At 32.2% G+C, this 25,784-nt stretch overlaps 1 protein-coding gene across 2 annotated transcripts; it reads left to right on the forward strand.

Annotated features, from left to right (window-relative positions):
* The first annotated feature begins 1,685 nt into the window (after window positions 1-1,685).
* Window positions 1,686-25,062, forward strand: LOC140442836 (uncharacterized). Of its 2 annotated transcripts, none has more exons than XM_072533804.1 (4): window positions 1,686-1,944; window positions 2,027-2,223; window positions 19,603-19,829; window positions 23,301-25,062. In XM_072533804.1, exons 1-4 carry the CDS (start codon window positions 1,844-1,846, stop codon window positions 24,141-24,143), a joined length of 1,368 nt encoding a protein of 455 aa, XP_072389905.1. In that variant the 5' UTR covers window positions 1,686-1,843; the 3' UTR covers window positions 24,144-25,062. The 2 variants fall into 2 exon arrangements, with proteins under 2 accessions (XP_072389905.1, XP_072389906.1); XM_072533805.1 differs by having other exon boundaries at window positions 1,731-1,803.
* Window positions 25,063-25,784: the final 722 nt, after the last annotated feature.

Raw genomic sequence — 25,784 nt, forward strand, 5'->3', positions numbered from 1 at the left:
TCCTAATAAAGGCTGTAGCAAGCCGGTATATTGATATTAGGATGTTCTATATGTGCAAGAGTAAGAGTGACAAATCTCTCAGTATGAGACCTCTTATTAATAAAGTGGTATTATTTAGTGGACACTTTAGTGGAATTCAAATTGTTAAAAAAAAAATAAAATAAAAATATTGTTTAAAACTTCTTGTAAACATTGTTAACATCAATATAATAAAGCTCTTTCATTTTTCTAATTTTTATTCGAGGGCTCGATATACCATCATATTGTGAGCTAGTTTTTGTACCAGCTTTATACATAGGATGAGTGTCTCAAACTTTATATGTTACGGAAAATAAACGAAAAGCCGGTGAATATCGACAATCGCCTGTTGAGTTAGTTATTGTTGACAGTTGCAACAGCAAAAAGTAGTATTTTCAACCGTTTAAAATATCCCGCGACTTTGACACTAGCTATAATATCCCTTACCATAGGCTCGCATTATTGGAAAAGGGATCTTTATATGCAGATACATATAACAATTCCATAGAAACCACAATAAGCTAAAAAAGGATAAAGAACACGGCATGTCTTTGATACAATTCTTTAACTACCTACCTATACACAATAACTAATTTTTATATTTTTTATATAAATATATAAAATAATCATATATAAATATATAATTTATATTAATAGTACATGGAACTAACATTTTTAAATGTATATAAACTTATGTAAGTGCACTTGCTAATTCTTGTTTTTTACTTGTATGTAAATGTTATAATTTTAAAACCATATCATTGACTGGTTTTGTACATTTTTTTAAACTTTATGTATGTAATAAATTTTATAATTATTATTAAAGTGTACTTGAAGATTACTAAAAATGAAAGTAATTTTATTCCAAATAACTATTACTAATCTAACTCAATGCTTATTCCCAAACTAAACAGTAAATCGTAAATACAGTTTGAATTAATTTGAATCCGGACCTGCCCGTCGCCATATTGGAGAGTACATCCTGTCAAATTAAGTGGTCCCATTTAGTAGATACAGAAATATCGTTTGTGTCATATCCCCTCTCTTACATATCTCTGTCTAATATATTTAATTAAAATTATTATTGTGTGGAATATTAGACTTAAAGAGTTATTTCATAAAATTTATATTATTAATAATAACAAATGTTTTTGGTTATTTAATCAATATAATTCTAAAATTCCCAATATAATGATGATTACATTTTTCTGATTATTATACCACGTTGACGCCTATGAAAGATCGGGCAGTTCCGTATGGGTTTCGTATAATTAGCTGTGTTAAAAAAATTTGAACTCTAAGGTTGACGTTCTGGAAATTTTAAATATAAGTGACGTCACTTTATAAAAATTGTGACGTGCACGTATTTTTATATGAAAAATACTATATGTTTGTTTATACCATTTATATCAGCCATGACACTGCAATCGACCTGCCCTCTATATTCAGTTTCAATCGCGAATGTATTTTACAAGAAGTGAAACCACCGAACAACCACCGTTGTTCGGTGGTGAAACGAAGGGCTTTTTCGCAATCCAAATTTCTTTGCGCATGTGCGAATCCACCATGTTCTAATTAGTTTAGTCAGAGAACAGACGAACAGAGTTCGTCTGTTCTCTGGTTTAGTTGTCAACCATGGTACAATGAATTTGTCAACCTCTGAAGTTTGTTTATCCACAGTATAGATAACAACTTGTTGTCTATACTGGTCAACTGGTCTATACTGTGGTTTATCTATTGGGAAGTGTTGTTTGAGGTTTATTTTTTAATAGTATAATTAATTTAGTAAGTTAATTTAATATATTTGTATAATAAACTTATTGTGATGTCTGCACGAAAGGGAGGATTTTCTTGTGTTGTTCGTGGGTGCCCTTCGAAAACGGGTGAAGAAATAAGTCTCTTTTCAATACCAGCTGATCGTAGCAGGTAAACAAATTAAATTTGAAATTCAAAGGTGTTACAAATGTTATCTGAATATTTATATTTTAGTTAAATACACTTTTTTTAGAGCTGAATTATGGCTGAAAGCAGCCAACAGAGAAGATCTGCTTTCCAGGCCAGCATTGAACCATAGAAATTATAAAATGTGCGAGAAACATTTTAAACCCGAGTACATGCACAAAGGAAATGAAAGGAAGTCCTTGTTTGGACAAGCATATCCTACGATTTTCTCGCACAACCTAAAGAAAGTCATAAGGCTGGAAGGTAGATACTTTTTATTTATTCACAATTATAAAAGTCTTATAAAAATCAGGGTAATCTACTTATACAGGGTGAGTCACAACTAACAAGACTGAAAATTACAGCGAAACGGTAAAAGATTTTAATAAAAATTTATATTTATAGTTTGAAATTATTTTGAAAATACAGGGCGTTCCAATAAAGTGCGGCGTATCAAAGTTATATTTTTGTCTAATTGTCAGCAAAAAATAAGGTATAGTTTCATAAGACTTCCGTATATCTATGTACAGAGTGTTCTGAGTTATGTGGAGTATTCTTAAAATGTAAAGCTTTAAACGAAGACTCATTCCTAACGTATTTAAGAAATTCTAATAAAATTGGTTATACCTCGAAATAGTTGGATATTGGTTGAATGTATTTCGTGATTAATTATTAAACATTTATTTACAGCGTGTTCAAAATTTGCAGTTTTATTATTGGATTATTCAATGTGTAATACAAGGCTTATTTTAAATGGAACACCCTGTATATTAATGAATTATTATATTTAAAAAAATTTTCCACTTTCGAATGGTATATGGATGTCCTATAATTAGAAGTGATAGATTTTGCCTAATTTAAAATTTTCTTTTCGATTTCAAAATATTTATAGTTGTTACTCTCGATTTTTAAACCAATCATTTTGACATATTTGTTATAAATGAAACCAATGTATGTAGTTGTAAACAAATGTGTATAATTTTACTTGCTGATACACAACGAATCAGAAAGAATTTTAATAAAAAAAATAATACAAAATGAACATAAATAATACAAAATAAACCACAACTTACTACATTATATGAAAAAAAAAATTTTTTTAAAGAAAACTCATTCTCGACTTATTTAAGCAATTATAACAAATTTTCTCTTACAGCGAAATAGTTGGGTAATGGTTAAATTTATTCCGTTATTGATTAGTAGACATTTATTTACAGGGTGTTAACAAATTTACAGGGTGTTTCAATTTTGGATTATTCAATATCTAATGTGGGGCTTATTTTAAATGGAACGCCATGGATATTAATTAATCGTAATACTAAAAAAAGTTTCCTCTTTTGAATGATATAAAGATGTCCTATACTCAAGTCTCATAGTTTTTGCGTAATTTACAATTATTTAAACTCTTCATCGGTATATTGATTTTAAAACAAAAGATATAGTTAGTTAATATGTCATTGTATGACATTGTCATTTTCTGACATTACGGTCTGGTAATTGTCAAAATATAAACATTTGTATGTAATATTTAACTTTCATTGTTCCTAAAAATGAAGAATTACGCTATCCATGAAAGAGTCGACATGGTACTTTGCATTGGAGAATGTTTGTAAAATTGTCTCTTAGCTTTTAAAGTTTATGTTCAAAAGTATCCTGATAGAAGACACCCACAAAAGAAAGTTTTTGAGAGATTGCTTAATAGATTCTGTGCTACTGGTAATTTTGCATACGAAAAGGTAAATAAAAATAAACCAGTTATTGGTGACAACGTGAACGAACTTAATGTACTGCTTTCTGTTACGTATTCCAAATATTAGTACAAGAAAAATTTCAGGTGAATTAGAAATTAGTCAAACTAGTGTATGTAGAATACTTAAGACCAACCACTTCCATCCGTATCACATTCAACTTCACCAGCATTTGGCAGAACAAGATTATTGTAACCGTTTAAATTTTTGTTTTTGGACTTTAGTTAAAGAAGAAGATCCTGATTTTTTTAAAAATGTATTATTTACAGACGAATCGACTTGATAAGGATCGACTGGTCTGGTAAATAGACATAATTTTCTTAATTACTAATTAAATGGGAATAAGCCACAATTAAAGGTTAAAATACGTTTATTGACGTTTCAATTTCCACTTCGGAAATCGTTCTCAAAATACAAACATTAGTAAATTTAGAATTTACTAATTTACTAATGTTTGTATTTTGAGAATGATTTCCGAAGTGGAAATTGAAACGTCAATAAACATATTTTAACCTTTAATTGTGGCTTATTCTCATTTAAATAGTAATTAATTTAAAATGCCACAAGAAAATAGCTTCAGAACAATATTAAGACATAATTTTCATTATTATGACACAGAAAATAAACATTTATTTTGTACTGTTGACCGCTAACACCGATGGAGTATTAATGTTTGGGGCGGCATTATGGGCGAGTACGTTATCGGCTCGTATTTTGTTTAAAGGACATCTCAATGGGACAAATTTTTTAAAACAAGATTTTTGGTCACTGCTTCAGAACCTTCCACTTAGTCTACGAACAAAAATGTGGCTCCAGTTGGACGGGCTCCTGCTCATTTCTCACGTGATGTTAAGAACTACCTTAACAGAAAATTTAAAAACATATGGAAAGGTAGTGGTTCATATAATTGACCCCCTAGGTCACCAGGACTAACCAAGATGGATTTTTTTAAATGGGTTAAATGTTTATAGTAAAAATTATTGTATATGCTACAACTCCTACTACTAGAGATGACATGAAATTAAGAATTACAAACGCGTTTGCTTCAATAATACTGCTATGTTAAATAATGTAAATAAATCATTCGAAGATAGAATCAGTTGTTGTATTGCACAAGATGGCAAGCAATTTGACATCTGTTACATACCTGAACATTTTTTACTTATAGTAAGTTTTGGATTATTTTGTATTATTTATGTTCATTATTCATTTTGTATTATTTTGTTTTGTTGGTTTTATTAAAATTCTTTCTTATTCGTCATGTATTTAATTGTTTTCAAAAAAAAGATTTTCTGCTCGTAAGGACATAAGAAGTTATAGGTACATACACTAATTATCCTATTCCCAACTAATACAAATCCAAAGACATAACAATTTTAATTTATTTACAAAAAATTAATTTACAAATACACTGGTTTCGTTTATAACAATATGTCAATATGATGGGTGTTTGGAAAAGTATCAAGACTGATTTAAATATTTTATTTTTATTATTCAGAATATGACCTTATTTAGTTTTAAATCTTTTATTCAATCATAGTATATTAGCTAAGTATAATATGGCTTTAGTTCATCCTTTAAATTCTCGAACTCAAATTGGCTGATTAATTATTGTCAAGTTCTGAGAATTCACTTGTCTGAAAACAACATGTTTTTGGGAAACATTTATCAACCCAAACACTTCAGAGTCCTTAAGGAAACGTACCCATTCTTTGTGTAGAAAGTTTAAAATGCCACTTTAAGCTTAATTTACGGCTATTCACGGAGGTCCTAAGAACAGAAGAACCACCCCAATGGATTCGTGTACATACATATTTTGTTTCGTATGATCGGCCACTCTACACTAACCTCTCGTCAAGAACAGAAGCAAGCAAACCAGCATCGGGTGTGCATCCCATTTTTACCCTTAGACCTTAGACTCCGAGCGAGGCCCAACCACAGACAAAAGGTAAGTGAATCTCATATAGAATTGACAATAAGATATTAAATCTGCCAATTGTTATTTGAATTGCATTTTATTTTACATATCTATTTACGAACATTTGCTATTTTTCGCTAATTTACTTACAAACAAATTATTTCATTTTTTCGTTATTATTATTTATCGATTATCATTTAACCAGCGACCTCATTAAGTTTTATACAAAACATTTGGCTCGAAGTATCAAGACTGATTTAAATATTTTATTTTTATTATTCTTGATATTTTTCCAAACAATGGGTTTAAAAATCGAAAGTAACAGTTATAAATATTTGAAATCGATTTCCGTTTAACAAAATTTTAAATTACAGCAAAACTATCAGTTATAGTTATAGGACATCCGTATATCATTTGAAAGAGAAAAAATTTTTTAATTAATTAATTCATATATATACAGAATGTTCCATTTAAAATAAGCCCTATATTACACATTGAATAATCCAATAATGTAACTACAAATTTTGAACATCCTATAAATAAATGTTTAATAATTAATCATGAAATACATTCGACTAATATCCAGCTATTTAGATGTATGAGTAATTTTATTAGAATTCTTCTTCTTCTTTTTATATAGACATGACTCTGTCTGTTTTTCAATTTGTTTGTGCCTCCAGTAAGTTGTCATTCCATCGTTTTCGTGGTCTTCCTACTGATCGTCTTCCTATTGGGGAACCGTCTCTTGCCGTCTTTACTACTCTATTTGTTGTCATTCGGCTTATATGATCGTTCCATTCTACTCTTCTATTTCTTACCCAGTTTTTGATGTTCTCCACCTTGCATCTATGCCGTATATCTGTACTTCTAGCTCTGTCCCATAGTGTCTTACCATCAATTTCTCTAAGTGTTTTTGTCCTCTCTGTATCAGGACTTGTTTCTGCCGCGTATATCATTATTGGTCTGATGACTGTTTTGTAAATTCTGCCTTTCATTTCTTTCCCGATATTTTTATCTCTCCATATTTTATTCAGGCAGCCTACGGCTCTGTTTGCTCTATTCACTTGATCTTCCACCTCGGTTTCGAGCTTTACGTAGCTAGATAATGTGATGCCTAGATATTTAAACTCCATCACTTGTTCTATTATCTGACCTTCCGGCTCCAATTTACATCTTAGTAAATTTGCTGTTGTAACCATGCATTTTGTCTTTGTTGAGGAAATTAACATGTTAAATTTTTTGGCCTCGTATTAAATTGATGCAGCATACGTTGTAAATCATCTTCACTTTGAGCGAGTAGTATTGCGTCGTCTGCATAGCAGATTATTTTAAGTTGTTTTTCTCCCATTTGGTATCCTTTTTCTGTTCTTACTTTTTTTATTATTTCATCCATAATCAGGTTGAACAATAGAGGACTCAGGGAATCTCCCTGTCTTATCCCATTTCCAACTTCAATAGGGTCGGTTAGTTCTTCTTCTACTTTTACTTTTATTGTGTTGTTTTGGTAGATATTTCGATCGTTTTGATTATTCCTACTAGTACCTCTCTTGCATACAGTAAGTGGATAACGTCTTTTGATTTGACCCGGTCAAATGCCTTTGTAAGGTCCACGAAACAGATATGCCGGTTTGTTGTATTCTGATTTCTCTTGCACTTGCCTCATTATAAAGATAGCGTCGGTGCATAATCTTCCCGACCTAAAACCTTGTTGTTCTTCTGCTAGTATTATAATTTCATTCAATTTAGTTGTTATCACTTTGGTTGTTAATTTTAGTGTTCCATCTGTTTTGAGAAAGTCTGCCAGTGTTCCTTTTTATTTGTCTAACTAAAGTATTCGTTTAATTTCTGATTCGTTTATAGTGGTTGTATGCCTGTTGTGTTTGTTGTGTTCTGTATTGTAAAAAGGCTTTCTTCTTTTCTTCACATTTTGTCTTCACTTTGTAACCTCGGAAACCTTTTTTGGATGGTGCTAGAAAGGTCACCAATGGAAACACTGCGGACGGCAGTTGGTGGAGAGCGAGTCGTGGGTTCGAAACTAGCTTTTGGAACCGAAAAATGGGTCCAACGGACGAAATAAGTACAGATAGGATAAGAGATATTGGAAAAGATACAGAAATAAACAAAAAGATAGATGGGTAAAATTACCAAAGATAAGATAAGATAGGGAACAGGGCGCCACTTAATTTTTTGGGGTTTAAGGAGAAAATTAAGAAACCTTAGAAAAGAAAAGAGATAAGGAAAGATATTTAGGTTCAGAGATCAAACCCAAGAAAAGATATCAACAGTTAACTATTCAATAAATTTGGTCAACACTCTACATAAACAAATAATAAACATATTAGGTGGACTCCGTCCATCTACTTGCCTACGAAACTTAATCGGCCTGATCTTTCTACTGGTCAAAGGTATAGTAATATTTAAAGGTAAAAAGCAAATATTCAGAGTTATGGTTATATCAGGAAACTTTGTTAGGAGTCGACAAATAAAATACATACATAAAACAAAAACAATATATTCAACAACATAATGATGTCGGTAGCTAAATGTACATACAAATAGTAAAAATACACCATCAACTATGAAATGGTGGTGTACACATAAAAATAAGTAGTAATATGAATAATAAGTACCTTTACAATTACAACAATATAATAATGCACAGGTTCAATTATCAGCGAAGAGAGCCTGATAGTGAGTAAGAAAAAATTCAACCAAGGTTGATTAAAGGTAAAAATTAATCAAATATAAATTTACAAGAATACAAAAAGGTTACCGAGATAAAAATTTAACCAAACCGCACTTGGTTAAGTTGATTATCTATCTCGCACTGTTATTTAATGATGGAGAACTAAATGTTCGTAATTATGTTTATTGAAATTTCTTAGCAGCTGATGGAAAGTTCGTAAGAAAATATTGAATGTAAAAATCAGTAGTTACTCTCAACTACAGGTGAAGACATGGATGAACTTAGATTCTCCCAGATGATTGAAAAAAAATATGATAGAATACCATATTATTCGCCCAGATAAGTGGAGATACTAAGATTATGGTAACTTACAGTAATTCCTGATGACTGCTGCACTATTTCACTCAAGTTAATTTAATTTACTATAATACTTTACTTGTATCAAGCACTGAAGTTAATTAAAATTAAAGGTATGCTATACCATAATTTAATCTAATATGATATTAGATCCAAAAAACTCAAATATACAAGTGTATACACACTTGGAAAGAAAATGCACAGATAAAGTGAAACAGAGACGATAATGTGAGCGAAGCGTCTTTACTTGACGAATGCCCACCGGGAAGTAAGTTGGTTCCTCTAAAAAATTTTCCAAACTAGCCAAAAAAAAGGTCAGGGTATCTCCCACTCAAAAATAATAGGCCAGCCTAGATGGATTTCTAAGAAGGTAAAAAGATTCTAACGCTCTCCGAAACTAACGGTACCCTTCTAGCTAGGAACGTGATGAAATATAAAATCCCCGGAATTATGTTCTCTTCAGAAAAATTACGACAACGTGCCTTCGACGACATTTAACAAATTTATCATAAAGGAACCCGGCCTTAGAGCCGAAAGGAATTAACCGAGGATTACCTAAACCGTCGTTTTTAAATAAGTAGGTAGATTGTTCCGTAATATTTCGGTAATTTTCAATAAAATTTCCTAATGGTCAACCGACTAACCGCGTATATATCATTTGCAAATACGGCCATCGGCGTCTCAGCAACGGGGTAAAAGGATTAGAAATAATTTAATATATTAACTATAAAAAAAATGTTACAACTTCCTCTCTAAACCATGGTTTTTTATTTTTTGATATGTTAGTCTTCGTTACTTTCCTCTCTCCAAGTGATTCTGTTGCTGCGTTAATTATATTATTTTTGAGTTTTTCCCAGCTTTCCTCGATGTTATCGTTTTCTAATATTTCATTCCCAGCGATCTTCTCTGATATTCTTTTCCTGTATAAGTATTCCGTCGATTCCGTATTTAGTCCTTCGACTTTGATTTTTGTTTGTGTTGGCGCCGCTCTCTTGGGCGGGAAGTATTTCAGGATTATTCTTAATTTACATAATACTAGGCTATGGTCGCTACTCGCATCTGCTGAGTTGAGGCATCTTACGTCGATTATTTTTGATGGATGTATATCTCTGTTGGTTATAATATAATCAATCTATCATAGATCTTTGTCCACGGGTGTTATTAAATGTATATTTGTGTTGGTCTTTGTGGTCAAAAAATGTGTTGTTTATTCTTAGTTCGTTATTCGTGCAGAAGTTGATCATCAGTTCTCCATTTTCATTTTTAACATTCTCGTTATGTTTTTATTTGATGCCGGGTATTACGTGGTTGCCTATTCCAGCGTTAAAAGCCCTTAATATTATCATCTTTCCTCTGACTTGATCTACTACTTGTTGTAATTGGTAGTAAAACGCTTCCCTTGTTGTTTGAGGCTTATTATTTTCTGGGCCGTATACTCCGATGATGTTCAGGTCTTCCTTCTCCATTCTTATCTTTGCTGTTACTATTCTTTCTGATAATGTATTGACATTATTTGATGTGATTTTGGTACCTTTGGTGTATTAGTAAGGCCTCACCTTCTTTGGCCGTGTTTTCTTTTGCTGCTCCACTGTAGATTAGTATGTATTCACTTAATTTTTAATGACTTTTTCCTTTCTTTTTTGTTTCCTGTAGAGCACAAATGTCTATTTCTTTTTCTTTCAGCACTTGGGTTATTTCTTGGTCCCTTGAGTTGAGTGATCTGATATTCCAAGTAGTAATTCTCATCTGGGTTTTGGATGTTTTTCGCTTGTCCTTATTTCTTGCCGTAGTCGTCTTCATAGTATCAATCCGGTTCCGAGGCTGTACATTGTTTCTTTGAGCAGTATTTATTTTTACGATTGGTAGGTTGCTAACCTTGCCAATCACCCTCCACATTTTATCAGGGCTGTGGTAACCGCAGAGCTACTCAATCCACCCCGCAATCACCCCAGGCAGTGTTAGAATTGCTATTATAAATTAAGAATGAGTCCTCGTTTAAAGTTTTACATTTTAAGAAAATTCGACATAACTTAGAACACTCTGTACATAGATACAGGGAAGTCTTATGAAACTATACCTTATTTTTTGCAGACAATTAGAAAATCCAATAAAATACAGGCTGTTCCATAAGAAAAAATATAACTTTGAAACGCCGCGCTTTATTGTGACACCCTGTATACTTCAGAATAATTTTAAAATGTAGCCTTTATCAACCTACATATTACTTATACATTTAAAAATTTCGTTAGTGCTGACTCACCCTGTACCTATAAGTTGTTTGTTGTTTTTCATAATATAAACAGGATCTATAATTGTGAAATTTAAGGTGGTATGTCACAATGTTAAAATTTATATACTTTTTAGGTACAGTTATCGTCACTGTTTCAAAACAAATCTTCAACTTATGATTATGTACGTAAACTGTACACCTTCTATTTTAATGATATCTAGTTAAAATTTCCAAAGAAAGCAGTAATTTTTTTATAACTGTACTTAAATAAATCGATGTCATAACTTACGTGGTAACGTGCCTAAAAATTGGTATTGTGTAATAATTTTTGAACTTAGGTACAAAATAACTACGTTAAATGATTAACTATCCAAAAACCTTTATTTTAAGCAAATGTTCGTTATCCATACTGCCCTAATTTTTAAATTAACTGTACCTAAAGATAAAATTACAATTAAAAGCTGCAAACTAGGGATTTTGTTGATGTTACCATTATAAGTTGGCATTTTGATAGTGAGAAATTAGTTCGGCTATCACTTAATAGATGGGAAAATAAGTTCACGTGTCATTTAGTAGAAGGCAGCAGTGATGTATTACATAGCGACAAATGCGTGTTTGCCGAATTTAAGAAAAATCTGCAAAACATTGAAACCTAGTTTTGTGGTTATGCCAATTGTCTATTTGTTATGCAGTAACCATGGTAATACGAATCACGTGGTTTTGTTTAGCAAAGCGGCCCCTCCCAGTTAATATTTTGGCTTCGTTTGACTTTCAATTATCAAGAACTTGAGTCATAATTAGAAATCAGATGAAAATCTGAAATTTTCTGAGGAAAAAACTTCCACTGTTAACATTTGATATGAAAAAAGTTATTATTGTAGTGACGCTGTTTTTCAACTGACTAACATATTTTAGATTTCTTAAAAATACTGTTCTTATAAATAAATGGTCTAATTACCATAATTCCTTTTTTGATTATTATTTACCTGCTTTTCAAACAATTCCAAATTTCTTTATCAGTTTGGAATAAATATTTTTGGGCAGATAAAGAATTCAGAATTGTCATAAATATTTCCAAATGAATGAACGTTTTGTGTGTATGTAGTAGTATAAAAAATATCAAGTAATTAATATGTTTACTAAAAAAATTCCCAGTCAGCACATCCGGCTAAGTGCTGGTGTAAGATAATTAAATTTTACGACCTTTTTCGTCTGAGAATGTATTGAGTATCATGTATCATATCAATAACTGTTGATAATATGTATTAGAATTGCATACATATAGTTAGTCGATTTTTTACCACAAGAGCAAGCTGTAATAAAACCACACTTGTGTAATTTAAAATACAAAAGCAAGTTTTTTGTTTAAAATTGAATTTTGTATTATTTCGAACCCCGCATCTTTCGCGAAAAATAACTGCGGGACGTGACAGGACTTATATACGGGAAGTTAGTTGTTTTCGCTTATTTTAGTGCAAACTTTTTTTCTGGCAAATAATTTTGTTTTTGCCGTAAGGGTCGGCCAAAGTTAACCTCGGAAAATGAAATCAGATAGAAAAAGCAGAACGGTACTTCGTATAGTGCATTTACGAAAATTGTCAATGTTTTGGACAGTTTGTTACAATAGCTTTACTTGTAAGTTGTAAGCCTTACAAGTAAAGTACAATGAGCTTTGTGAAGTGGAAAGTGCGGTACTTAAAAGTATATTCGAAGAAGTTTCCGAAGAAGAGATAATCAGTGAGATGGAGGCAACGGATAAATACAGTGCAAGGTACTTTGAGTCATGAATTGTAAAAGGTAAGCGCAAATTTAAATTACCTCCAATCGAGTTGAAAAATTAATAAGAGTTTGTAACCTAGGTTTGGCAGAGAGGATCTCCAGATTGAAGTTTACATTAGAGAGCTCTTAAAGATAATTTTCAGTCGAGTTTCTAGTAGTCCTTGTAAGATTTCTGCTCTTTATGATATGATTGAGAGTCAACTTCGTTCACTTGAGACCTTAGACAAAACCTGCTGACAAGTTTTCGGCGATATTGTATCCTCTTATTGAGGTTTGACAAAACATACCATTCGACTATAACATCTTGTTTGTTGTGGAGAAACTGCAGAAGTTACATCTTTAGAAACAAGATTGAGTGGGCTAATGAGCTTTTTACAGAGTGAATTTCAAAATAAAGAAGAAATTGATTTAGCAACGGAAGGTTTTGGTTTACCGACTGAAAATAAATATAAATTCAATAACCTTGTTGCCAAGAAATATGTAAAATTACCTAAGCAAGGAACTGATCGGCCCTTAGCGACCGCTGCTGGGTTAATAAATTATGAGGTTTATGCAAAGTAGCTGCGGGACGTTCCACACGTATCAATAAATACACTTTTTAGTGTTTACATCTAGTTTCAATACTTAGAAATGTTAAAAAAAACAAAGCATATCAGAAATTTAATGATTTTTATTCTGACATTTTTTGTTTCTATCGACCATTTTCGGTAAAAAACAGTTATAAAAAAAACTATAACAGTTATAAAATGTTTATAAAACTAAAAAAACAAAACTCAAAATCAAAACAGCAACCTCAAAGGTAAATAAATAACAACAAAACACGATTCAAAATTAAAAAAATATATGGAATGATCCAATCCGAAAATAAAAATTTCTGAAACTTCTAACAAAGAATATAGACGCTTATAAGCGTCTATATTCTTTGCTTCTACTAATAGCTCATATCAACTTACATTGAACAAGACTGCCGCAGACTGCCGATTGAGAGCGAACTGTACCGATCGTATTATATTATAACTCCCAGTACTTGCCCTCATTGGCAACTATGTCGCTGTTCAGAGAAGTAAATTTCGGGAAAATTAAAAAATTAGAATATGATGCACGTGCTGCCATCTACTCAAAGAATTGTTAAACGTTAGTTTATTTGAATGCCACTCATTTTAACTGCGGCGTGAACATACCCCCTTAATGATCTTTTTATCAGCCTTATTAAGAATATATATCTTATGGTTGAGTTGGTGCATTCTGTGCTTTAACCTTATAAATTTCAATTATTTATTTGTATTATACATTTGCGGAAGTGGATTGATGGTTATAGTTGGTTTATTTCGTATTTAATACCTATTACTGTGATATTTATTCAGTTTTCTAAGTGATTTTGTTATGTTGAACGACGGATTATGATAAATTTAGTCCAACGTGTTTATTGTTGTGTTTTTGGAAAAAATTAGAGGCACCATAGAAATTTGGAATTTTTATCTGGTTTCCCAAAGACGAAAATCGGTAAGAACGTAAACTCTATAGTAGTTATAGATAGTACATTATGCTTATGCGAGTTAACTCGTCTATATAGAGTCTAGTCTAGAGCAGTCGGATCGTATGTACTATGTACTGTCTGTGTGCGCGGACAGAGACGAAACGCAAGGCAAGATTCGACTTGTCTGTGAGTAGGTGACGTCATATATCGAATAATAAAGCTCTACTGCATGGCCCTGATTCTAATTGAGATTTCGACTCAAAACATGTCGAAATTAATATGGCGACGTCGAAATGCGACTTTGCGAACCTTGTGGATTTCAGCTGAACTAACCAAACGACGTCACTAATTTTCGATTTATCGAAATTAATTTCAACTTCAAGAAAGTGATTGAAATTTCATTTTGAGTCGAAATTAATCTGACATGACATGACTGGCTGGACTGGGAGAAGTGAACTTAGGTTCAGTTTAGGTAGGCGGTGTTGTGTTTTGATCCTTGCAAGGAAAACTGAGGCAAAAAGTATTAATATGGCTGTGTTTTACGGACATTTGCTAGTTTTGAAGGAATTAGAGAGGATAGATATCCGACGCTCACAACGGAGGATAAGAAGAATGTTACGGGATACTCAAAATTCTTTTTCACTAAGTCATGCTCAATTTAGGCAGCAATTCCGGCTTAATAAACAAGCTGCAAATTATTTAATAAGGGTATTAGAACCATATTTGGAAAAAGGTGTTTATGCCTCTAGGATACAAAAAATGTTTAGGGTTAGTATTACTAAGCTGCAGTAAATTTAAAAATATATTAGAATATAACCACTAAGTCAAATCTTAGTGGTTATAACTTAAGGATCTCCCACATCGCCTTTTGTTTTCTTGCCATATTTTCTTTCAATTCAAAATATATAATTGAGAATGGCCACTATTTATGATTTAACAACTCAAACAAGAAAAAAAGACGTTCACGTAACGTAAACAAAACAAACATTCAACAAGCGTAGTCAGTAGTGCAGCGTGCAGCCAATAAACAACAGGGCCAACCCCAATTTTCAGCAGTGTCAAAATGATAAAGTAAATATCCCCAGTTTTAACTACAATCGAAATGAATGAGAATCGCTAGCGATTGCGACTGTCATGGCGTAGTCGCTTTTAAATTTCGACATCGAAATGAAATAGAATCAGGGCTCTATATCGTGGGTTCAATACTATAACTAGTTAACTCCAAATTTTCATGTTTTGAGTTATCTACAGCAGCAGAATGTTCATTTTGTTTGCTATGTAATGCTAGAAGTAGATAACTAAAAGACCAACAGTGCAGGTAGAGTCGGTGATTGTTAAAACCAGACAAGTCTCAAATAATAATTTTATTTTATGCCAAAAGTAGATATATTTAAATATCTGGTTTAGTACACTTGCGGTGAAGTTTTTACACAGTGCAAAAAGTAGATAACTGCAGTTTGGAGAAGGCAATATTGCCAATTAGGACAACAGGAAAAACAATTTCGATTAACTTTGATCTTCAACAAGTACTCATGGTGCCCAGTGACCCCACTAACAACGCACTTTTGTATAAACGTAGATTAGGAACCTACAACTTTACAGTATATGACGTGGCTTCTAAAGAAGGGACTTGCTTCGTGTGGCATGATGGTGAAGGAGGTAAAAGTAGTTGTGACATAGCATCCTGCCTGTTTCAATACTTCCAAGTTCTGTCACTTAAAAATGTTAAAGATATTCGCTGTTTTAGTGATCGTTGCGGTGGCCAAAATTTAAATCAGTTTATGGCGTGTATGTGTATGCATGCTGTTGTCGCCTTAAATTTAAAGACAATCGATCTTAAATTTCTGACGTCAGGGCATTCAGAAATGGAGTGCGATTCAATGCACTCGGCTATTGGATCAGAATTCAAGCGTGTAAGAAAAGCTTATTGGCCAGGTGATTGGAAAACCATAGCCCGTAGTGCACGTAAAAAAGGAGACAAGCCTTACGCGGTCATTGATGATATTACTTTCTAGGACTGGAAAAAGTTTGCCCAGACAAATTTTATGATTAGAAAAAAAAATCAGTGGTCAGCTTGTGCATTGGCAAAAGATGTGCTTTATCCGATTTGAGAGAAATAATCCTTCTACATTTAAGTATAAAGAGAATTTTACTGATCCGCAGTTTCAAGTCGTAGACTGCAGTATTACCCCCAGGCGGTCTTCATACCAAACATTGAAAACTCTTCATGAAACATCTAAGTGTATAGCAAAAAATAAGTATAACGACTTGTTGTCGGTTTTTTCCTCCACCCCTCCTGCAATAAGCAAAGACTACCATGGTTTTTATGCAAATCTGCCATATTTGTCGAATGTAGATGTTGATGATGAATAAAATACGATTTAGTTATAACTGTGTTTCATATTTTTACTTTGTAAATTTTTTATTATAATTTACATTAGGTATACCTATGTATCTACTATATAAATAAAAGCATTTTTAGGTTTTTATTTGCCGTTTTAATTAAGTTTCATTTTACAGCTAATTCACAAAACCCTAATTTAATCAGTGCTAAAACTAGATATCTCGCATTTTAATTAATTAAATTTAAATTTAAATTTTTTATAATAGTATATTACTTTATGAGGCGGAGAAGCATGACTTTTCTTGACGCGCCCGATATTACGCGCCGAACGAAGTGAGGCGCGTAATAGAGAGCAAGTCAAGAAAAGTCGCTTCTTTGCCGAATAAAGTATACTATTTTTTCTTCAAACGTAGCAATTTTCAACCATAAATAGTACTATTCATACGCTATTTTTACTCGAAATTAACTGTGACAACTATCAAAGTCGTCTAGATGTTAGAAATTAAAATAATTAAGTCGTCGGTGGGATTTGCGTCTCCCTGGTTACAGTTGTTTGCAATTATTAAAGACAGCTTATTGTTGTTGCAACCGCAAGCGCAAATTTAGTGCGAAAATGGAAAACCTAAACGAAATTGAGTCCGCGGCTAATGATGCAGTAGCACGTTTGGGGCCCTCCAAGTCCGGAATAAAGTATCGGTTAGCGTACAAGCACTTCCAAGAGTGGTGCGATACAAGAGGAGTACGGCAAGTTACCGAAGACGTTTTACTGGCATATTTTAATACATATAATGGAAAATGAAAATAAATGGAAATCTTCTACAATGTGGTCACGATACTCTATCATAAAATCCGAGTTAGTTATTAGAAAAAATGTGGATATAAGCAAATTTTTAAAGTTACCTGCCTTTCTGAAAAAAACAAGCGAAGGATATACTGCAAAGAAGTCGTAAAGTTTTCACTAAAGACAAGTTTGATAATTTTTTGTTTGAAGCGCCAGATAAGTTGTATTTAGGATTAAAGGTAAAAAAAATTATATTGCAAAGCATGTAGTATATTCTACTAAATTATAAAAATATTTCAGATTGTTTTGTTAATTGGGGTTACCGGCGCCTGTCGATGCGACGAAATGGTAAAAATGAAGACTGTGGACATTGACGATAAAGAAAATGTAATAATTATCAAAATCCCAGACAGTAAAACACGACAAATTAGATCTTTTACGATAATTGGTCAAAACTACATTAAACTGTATAAAAAGTATGCATCACTGCGGCCTGAAAATTTCACAGAAAACCGATTTTTTATCAAGTACCAAAATGGAAAGTTTTACCGAAGCGTCATGGGAATACATTCGATCAGCGCAGTAGTCCAAAAAGTAGCTAGTAGTTATTTAAATTTAAACGATGCAAGCGCATACACGGGTCACTCTTTACGACGAACTTCAGCAACACTTTTAATTGATGGAGGCGGAAATCTAGAATGCCTCAAACGACATGGGGGCTGGAAATCAAGCACGGTTGCCGAAGGATATATACAGAGGATTCAATAAGAAACAAGAACGATAATGCTAAAAAAATTTTAAACCCTCATGATTCGCCAACATCGGGAATGATTGCTGAAAGTTGTTCTTGACCATCAGTATCATCAACAATTACCAATGCTTATCAAGAGTCGGGAACATTTTTGCACGGTTTCAATTTTGAAAATGCCTCATTAACTAATTGTACTTTTAATATTACTATAAATAAAAATGATGTTTAATTGTTGTTAATGACATTTGTATTGCTGCTTTGTGACATGTTTCATATTGTTGCCATGACAACATTTTCCCTCCGCCGTAAAGAAATGGGAAAAAAAAACTGCTGCCGGCAGAGACATCAAACTTTGACAGGATCAAGTTAGATAAGTAATGTCATCATTATTTGACGTTTGAAGAAAAAATATTTTCTCATATATCTGGGGTCGTATTTTCGAATTCGTTCGAGCATATTTCGCATACGAAATTAGAAGAAATTCGCTCGAAATCCAGTTTTTTATATTTTCGAATAGTGCGTATACGAATTTTTTCGTATAGGGCGACACGAATGGGTATGAACCATTCGAATTTCGATGCTAGTATACGATCAAAGTAATTTTTGTCATTTCAGTTGTCACTGGGCCCGTGTACGTCATAAAATTTCAGCTGATAGTTTTTAATCGTTGTTTTAGATTGAACAATACAATAAAATTTACATTAATACCTACCATATTTTTACATTGAACTTTGTTTTTATTGGATGGTTTAAATAATTTTTTAATAGAAAGAAATAGTTAACGCCCTTGCCGAGGCGATAATATTAGCGGAACGAAGAGGCTAGTTTACCAACCCATTCTTAACCATTTAGAGGACTATTCGGATGTACAATTTCTAAAATTGTACAGATTAACAAGGCCCCTCACTATGGAGTTGATAGAATGGCTTTTTTTTGTTCGGCCGACACTGAACCACCATATTTCATGCCCTTTTTTACTTCTTGTTTTAGATAACAAATTCACCATAAACTAGGTTAAGTAAAACTGCCAATTATTCTTCTTTTTTTATTATTTAAGTTTTTGTTGTTCGAATTTGCAGTGTTGCCGGTGCAAATTCTTTTAGTATACGTATAAAATTTCGAAGGACGTTCAAAAATACAGATTCAAATTCGTATACGAAATTTTTCATTCGAGTTTACTCGTATACGAAAAAATTCGATTGAATTCGAAAATACGAGCCCAGGATGGGTAACTTCAACTTGAATAAATAAAAAAATAAATAGTAAGATACGTTAAAATTATGTTGCTGTAATTGAACATCTAAGAAGCCCGAAAACTATTTTTGCGATTATCTCAAAAGAGCAATTTTTGAGTTGTCTAGTTATAGTATTGAACCCACGATATTGAAACAGTTCTTATGATTTACGTGAGTTTACTCGTCAAGAGCAGTCAGCCTATAAGCGAGTATACTCGTCAAGAGCAGTGAAAGGGTTAAGATATCACAGTATATAAAATGATAAATTTCAATAAAAATTATAATCATTAATACCGATTTAATTTTTGGTTATAAGTGTTTAATATTAATATTTTAGAACATGGCGAACATCTAAGCACAGATCCAAATAAATGTGAGAATACCACCAATATGCAGGAAAATGAAACGTCTGATAAAAAAAACATTTCAATCAGTATTACAAAAGAACAATTGGAGCAAAAGTGTCTGACTTGCTTTATTAGAAATGGAACAATTGACGTATTTACTAATCACCACGAAGGAATCTTATTCCGTGATTTATTGAAAAAATTTTCTTTAGCTGAGGTTAGTTGGTTTTACTTGTTTATTTTATTTTACTTACACTTTACTTTTACTTATACTTTAATCCAGCCGTACTCAAACTGTGGTACGCGTACCACTGGTGGTACGCAAAGCACTTAAAGGTGGTACTCTATAAACTAGAAGAAACGAAGAATTTTAATAAAACTTACTAACAAATTTTATTTTTACGTTGTGCATGGCAACGCTGTGAGTTTGAAACCACAAGCGCGTAATGTCTTATTCATTATTGGCAACACTGGAATCACGGCAAATTGTCACCGCCCTTGATTCACGTCACGTCCATTCACGTTATCAGTTTCCTCGTGGCCGTCAGTCGTTGTGGTTGGTTTTGTCGAAACGAGTAATTTGCTGTTACTGATTCGTGCTAATTTTTGAATATAAAAAATGGATAGGTGGCTTAAAAGAGACAAAAGACCATCTGAAAATCCGAGTCCATCCAAATATGATCCTGAATACATTAATATGGTATTTACATTCACGAATATAAATAATGAGCCAAGGTCCCAATATGCAATCTGTTCGGAAATTCTTTCTAACCAGTGTATGAAACCTACGCTATTAAAACGCCACTTCAATACAAAACATTCAGTGTTGGAAAATAAACCTAAGGATTACTTCGTTCGGAAGTTAACGGAGATGAGAGGCACAAAAAAATTAATGTCGAATTTCACCGGCAGCAACCAAAAAGCAGTAGAGGCATCCTTCCTCGTGAGTTTAAAAATTGCGGTGTGGAAAAGCACATACCATCGGTGAAGAGCTAGTTCTGCCTGCCGCACAAGATATGGTAACGTGTATTTTTGGGGAGAATTATTATATATATATATATATATATATATATATATATATATATATATATATATATATATATATATATATATTTATCCGAACTAACTCTTACTGAGAACCAATTTATCGCTTTCCTAGAAATTACCTACGGCATACCGGACCCATTTAAAGAAGCTCTTAATTTCACTTCCAATATCCAGGGATTGCTTAATGATTTATCTCTTCTTCATTCACAAACAAAAGAGAGCTCCTTTAAAAACCGAATAACAAGATTGCAAAAAAAATTAAAAGACAGCTTAATCCTAACGACTCTGACAATTTGAGTGCATCATCCAATTACCTAACTGACGATGAAACTAAAGCTCCTATTTCTCAATGCTCTCAACAATCCTTACAGTAGTCCCACACTTATCACATTTAAACATTACATTCAAAATAATTCAATGGAATTGCGATGGTTTCTTTCCTCGCATAGAAAGAATCCAGCAATTAGCTACCGAAGAACAACCTGAAATCATATGCTTACAAGAAACTAACTCAAAAACTACTAAACTTCCTAAACTAAAGAATTTTGAAGGATATCATTATATTCGGACTGACTGCAACAGAGCCAGTGGTGGAACTTCAATTTTTATTTCCAGTGAACTATTTTCTTCTCATCTTCCTCTCACCACCGAACTTGAGGCTATCGCCATAACCACTTGGTGTCCTAATAAGATTACTATTTGTAGCGTATACATTCCACTTAATCATTCTCTAAAGGAAGTAGAACTTCTAGACCTCATTTACCAGCTCCCTTCTTCATACATTCTTCTTGGCGATTTCAACGCTCACAACCCTATTTGGGGTTCCAATAGTACGTCAAACAAAGGTAAAACTGTTGAAAACGTAATTAATTGTACAGATTCCTGTCTACTAAATACAGGATCTAGTACACACTTGAATTTCTCCTCAGGCACATTTTCTTCTATAGATCATAGCTTTAGTGATCCAAAATCCGCACCTTCACTAAATTGGAAAGTCGCTGTTGATCTTTACGATAGCAATCATTAACCTATATTTATATCCACTGATATCTCCAACTCTAAATAAACTATATCCAGAAGCTACTGGCAACTCAAAAATGCTGACTGATACACTAGTTAAAAAAACAAGCTCCATAGGCCTGTCTTTATCATATACAAAATCAAAAATAATAAATTTTATTAGACTATCTGGACTATCTAGACTGGATTATGGTTGTTACATATATATCTCTGCCTCTAAAAAACACCTTTACCTTTTTAAACTCGATACATCACACAGCCTTACGAATTTGTTTAGGAGCCTTTCGATCTAGCCCCATAGAAAGTCTATATTGCGAAGCGAATGAACCCCCACTTTGGATTAGACGTGAACAATTATTACTTTCCTATGCTGCCTCCGTTTCATCCAATATCTCCAATCCAGTTTATCCTCTTCTTACTTCATCAACTAACAACCAGCATTACTATTCTAAATCACCATCAATAAAACCCATTCCACTAATTTTAACACAATTACTTAATAACATCTCTCTATCACAAACAATCCCACGACCCCTACCTCCATATCCTTCTTGGTCTATAATCATCCCTCAGTTTAACACATCGCTTACAAGATTCGATAAAATTCCAACACCCAGGGAACTCATTAAAAAATCTTTTAAAGAAATTATATTTACAAATAAATACGACATAGTACTCTACACTGATGCCTCAAAGAACGATACAGGAGTAGGCTGTTCTGTTACCACGTCAGATAACCTTATCACATCATCGTGTGTCCCCTCGTTTTGTAGCGTTCATACTGGCGAACTATTTAACATATTTCAAGCTTTCAAATCCATTTCTTCGCCAAATAAACAAGTTGCAATATGCACAGACTCACTAGCCTCAATACAATCTATTCAAAATATATTCACTGATCATCCTATTGTCCAAAAGTCCCTTGATTGTTACCAACTAATCGCTTCCCAAAAAATAACAGTTGCATTAATCTGGCTACCATCCCATATTGGTATTACAGGCAACGAACTTGCAGACAGCCATACAAAACTTGCCTCAACATCATCTGATAATACGGTTAATATACAAATTAGTAAAGATTTAAAGTCTCACATTAAGAAAAGAACAAGAACCCGATGGCAACAACACAGTTAGTCGATAGCCCCCTTGATTTGATCTCTGCCGGTATGTCCAGACGAGACGCTATTGTAACACGAAGACTTCGAATAGGACATACAAGATTAACACATGGATACCTGATGTCATCCAGCAACCGACCCACTTGTGAGACCTGTCAATCACATCTAACAGTTAACCATATTCTCATCGAATGTCATCAATATTCAGCAAAAAGACTCTTTATTGCCTTAAAAGTGATCTAAAAGACATACTCAATAACTTGGATCAAATAACCTCAAGTCTAAAATAAAATTCCTCAGAGACGTTCAGTTATATTATAAAATAGAATTTTGATTGTATTATAACAGGAGGGACTCTATAACTTTTGTAATTTATTGTAACAGTTTTACATTTTTAACCGTTTTCGTGTAAGTGGCCTTTGTTGCCGAGCACGTTAATTTAAAAAAAAAATTACTTTTAACAATTTTTGTTAACATTTTATATATTCTTATTTTCATTCCAGATTCATCAGTCCGATGGTTTACCACAAAGAATTTGCACTTATTGCTCAAGCTTTATTATAAATTTATGCACGTTTAAAAAGGAGATCGATAAATCTTTAATAAAACTTAAGGCGGCCTTTTATCAGTTAGATAATCAAAATATAACGGAATCTCAATGTGAGAGAAGTAATAAATCCAAAGCGGCCCTTCAACAGGTAGATAATCTAAATATATCGGAATCACAATGTGAGGGAAGCGATGATTCCAAAGTACCGCTTAATGTATATAAAGTCATGGAAACCCTCAAAATACAAGTTTATGTTGAGGGTAAAGAAGACAATGAAAGTAAGAATGAAATAATCCAACAAATTATTGCAGCACCGAGTCAAGGTAATAATAAAAATGAATATATTAACAAAGATAGGAGTGCATTAGAAGAAAGTCGTTTTGACGAGCCCAATGCAGATTCTGGAAGTCATAATAATTTCAAGAGCCTTTTCAACAATATCAGCAATACACAGCGAAAATATTTGAGAACACGACAACTTTTAATGTCAAAAAAGTTAAAACGAAGTAATACTAGTGTTCTTTTAGATCATAATTACATAAAAAGTGATGACAGGAACAAATGCAACACAAACAAAAAGCGTGGAAAAGAAAAAAAGAAGAAAACGCTTTGTCCGAGTTGTAAAAAAGGACAAAAGTTTAGAATAAACAAGTTTTTAAACCGACAGATATGTTTTGATAAATATTTTCATTGTGATAAATACACTTGTACTTATTGTCACAGCAAAAATTTATTATGGTTAAAATATGGGGCCCACAATAGGGGCAAACATCGAAACAAACATTTTTATGTATAAACATTCTGGTGAAATACTTCTGTGCAAAATATGTCTGAAGTTTTTTTGAATGGAGATTTTAAATCAGTTTTTATTGATTTATTATTCTGAGTATGAAAACCGTTAGTTTTCTGTATACAGATTGAACGAATTTCAAACGGAACATACAATTTAATACATGTCTGTTTGAACTGCATTTGAAATAGTGGACCAATATAAAACTAGGACAAAAATAAATCCATACCCGGTGATAGACATTGTATAAAATATCGTTCAACTATCTGTCTCCTTTTAGGACGCACTATATTCTTTAGCGCCGCCCAAAGTCAATGTTGCCAATCGCCGTGTAATAATTCGATTTGCGGATCTTTTTGAGAGTTATATCTTCTTCGTATCTTTAAATAAATCGGATATTTGCCTATATTTTTCATTGTATTTACCAATCTACTACAACAGACTAATAACAAAAATAAACTTAATGGTTTGTAGTTATTTCCTTTCTTTCCTGTAAATATTTTATGGTTAACACCTTATTTGAAAAACATCTAGAGTAATGAGATTGGCAACACCGCTCAAAATATCAATCTGACGGCTTAGGCTTAGATAAAGGAACGAGGAGCTTGCCTAATAGTCGGAGAGATAGAGCCGAAATTTTGAACTGATCAATAAAACAATGTTTCTAAAACATTTGATAAAACTACGTCATCGTCTGAATCTTTTATAGAATATTTTGTAGTTTTAAAATGATATTATGATTTTTTTTTTCAAACTAAAGTCATATTTACTTTACAAATCACATTTTTTTCTTAAATATAAATAAATTACGAATTAATTTTTAATTGAATAAATGTTTGATATTAGAATGAAAAACAAAAAAAAAATATTTTCAATATAATAATCAATTGAAATTATCTGATGATTGATAAAAATTAATTATGAAAGCGGTTAAGTAATTTTATTAAATTAAAGTAATTTTATAATGTTAACTATTGAATATTTTCGGTATAACAAATAGTAATTTTACTTATTTTTTATTACAATAAAAAGGTTTTTAAATATATATTGCAGAAATAATGGTTGTTCAATATAAGAAAAATTTGATTTATTATTACATTAATAATCAAATACAAAATATATTATTTCTATTTATCAATGGGTAAAATATAATTTGTAGAATTCCTTTAACATTTTACAAATAATTATTAATAAAAATAAATTTAATAGTGGAATTATCAATTTTTTAAGTTTTGAAATTTACTTTGTAGATATTTTCAATATTTTTTTTTAACTTTCAAATTGATTGAATTTTTTTTCATTAGTTAATTATAATTTTACAAATTCTGATTGGACATTAATTTCGCATCATTATTATTTTAAAATATTAAAATAATAATGATGCGCGTTCCATTTACATCAGTAATTCTAGACGCATGCGCTAAATGTAATAAGTATCAAGATGCTTTTATCCAACTTGGTGAAACTGACTTCGATTGTAATGAAGTTTTTGAAACCTTAGAAACTTTCATATGTCACTTATATGGAACAGGATTGACGAGAACAATTCCAAAAATAAAAGTAAACGATGTCAGATTTTCGCTATTTAACCGGCAGTATAAGTTGCATGATGTAAACGAGCCTTTTAAAAAAAAAAAATAAAAAATT

This window comes from Diabrotica undecimpunctata, chromosome 6 (genome assembly GCF_040954645.1).
Source record: "Diabrotica undecimpunctata isolate CICGRU chromosome 6, icDiaUnde3, whole genome shotgun sequence".
Classification (NCBI taxonomy): domain Eukaryota; kingdom Metazoa; phylum Arthropoda; class Insecta; order Coleoptera; family Chrysomelidae; genus Diabrotica; species Diabrotica undecimpunctata.

Excerpts from the sequence above, each read along its gene's own strand:
- LOC140442836 (XM_072533804.1), top strand. The coding sequence starts at position 1,844 with ATGTCTGCACGAAAGGGAGGATTTTCTTGTGTTGTTCGTGGGTGCCCT. Across the intron at positions 1,945-2,026 it reads ATACCAGCTGATCGTAGCAG|AGCTGAATTATGGCTGAAAG; the intron begins GTAAACAAATTA and ends CACTTTTTTTAG. Across the intron at positions 19,830-23,300 it reads AAAAATTTTCTTTAGCTGAG|ATTCATCAGTCCGATGGTTT; the intron begins GTTAGTTGGTTT and ends TTTTCATTCCAG.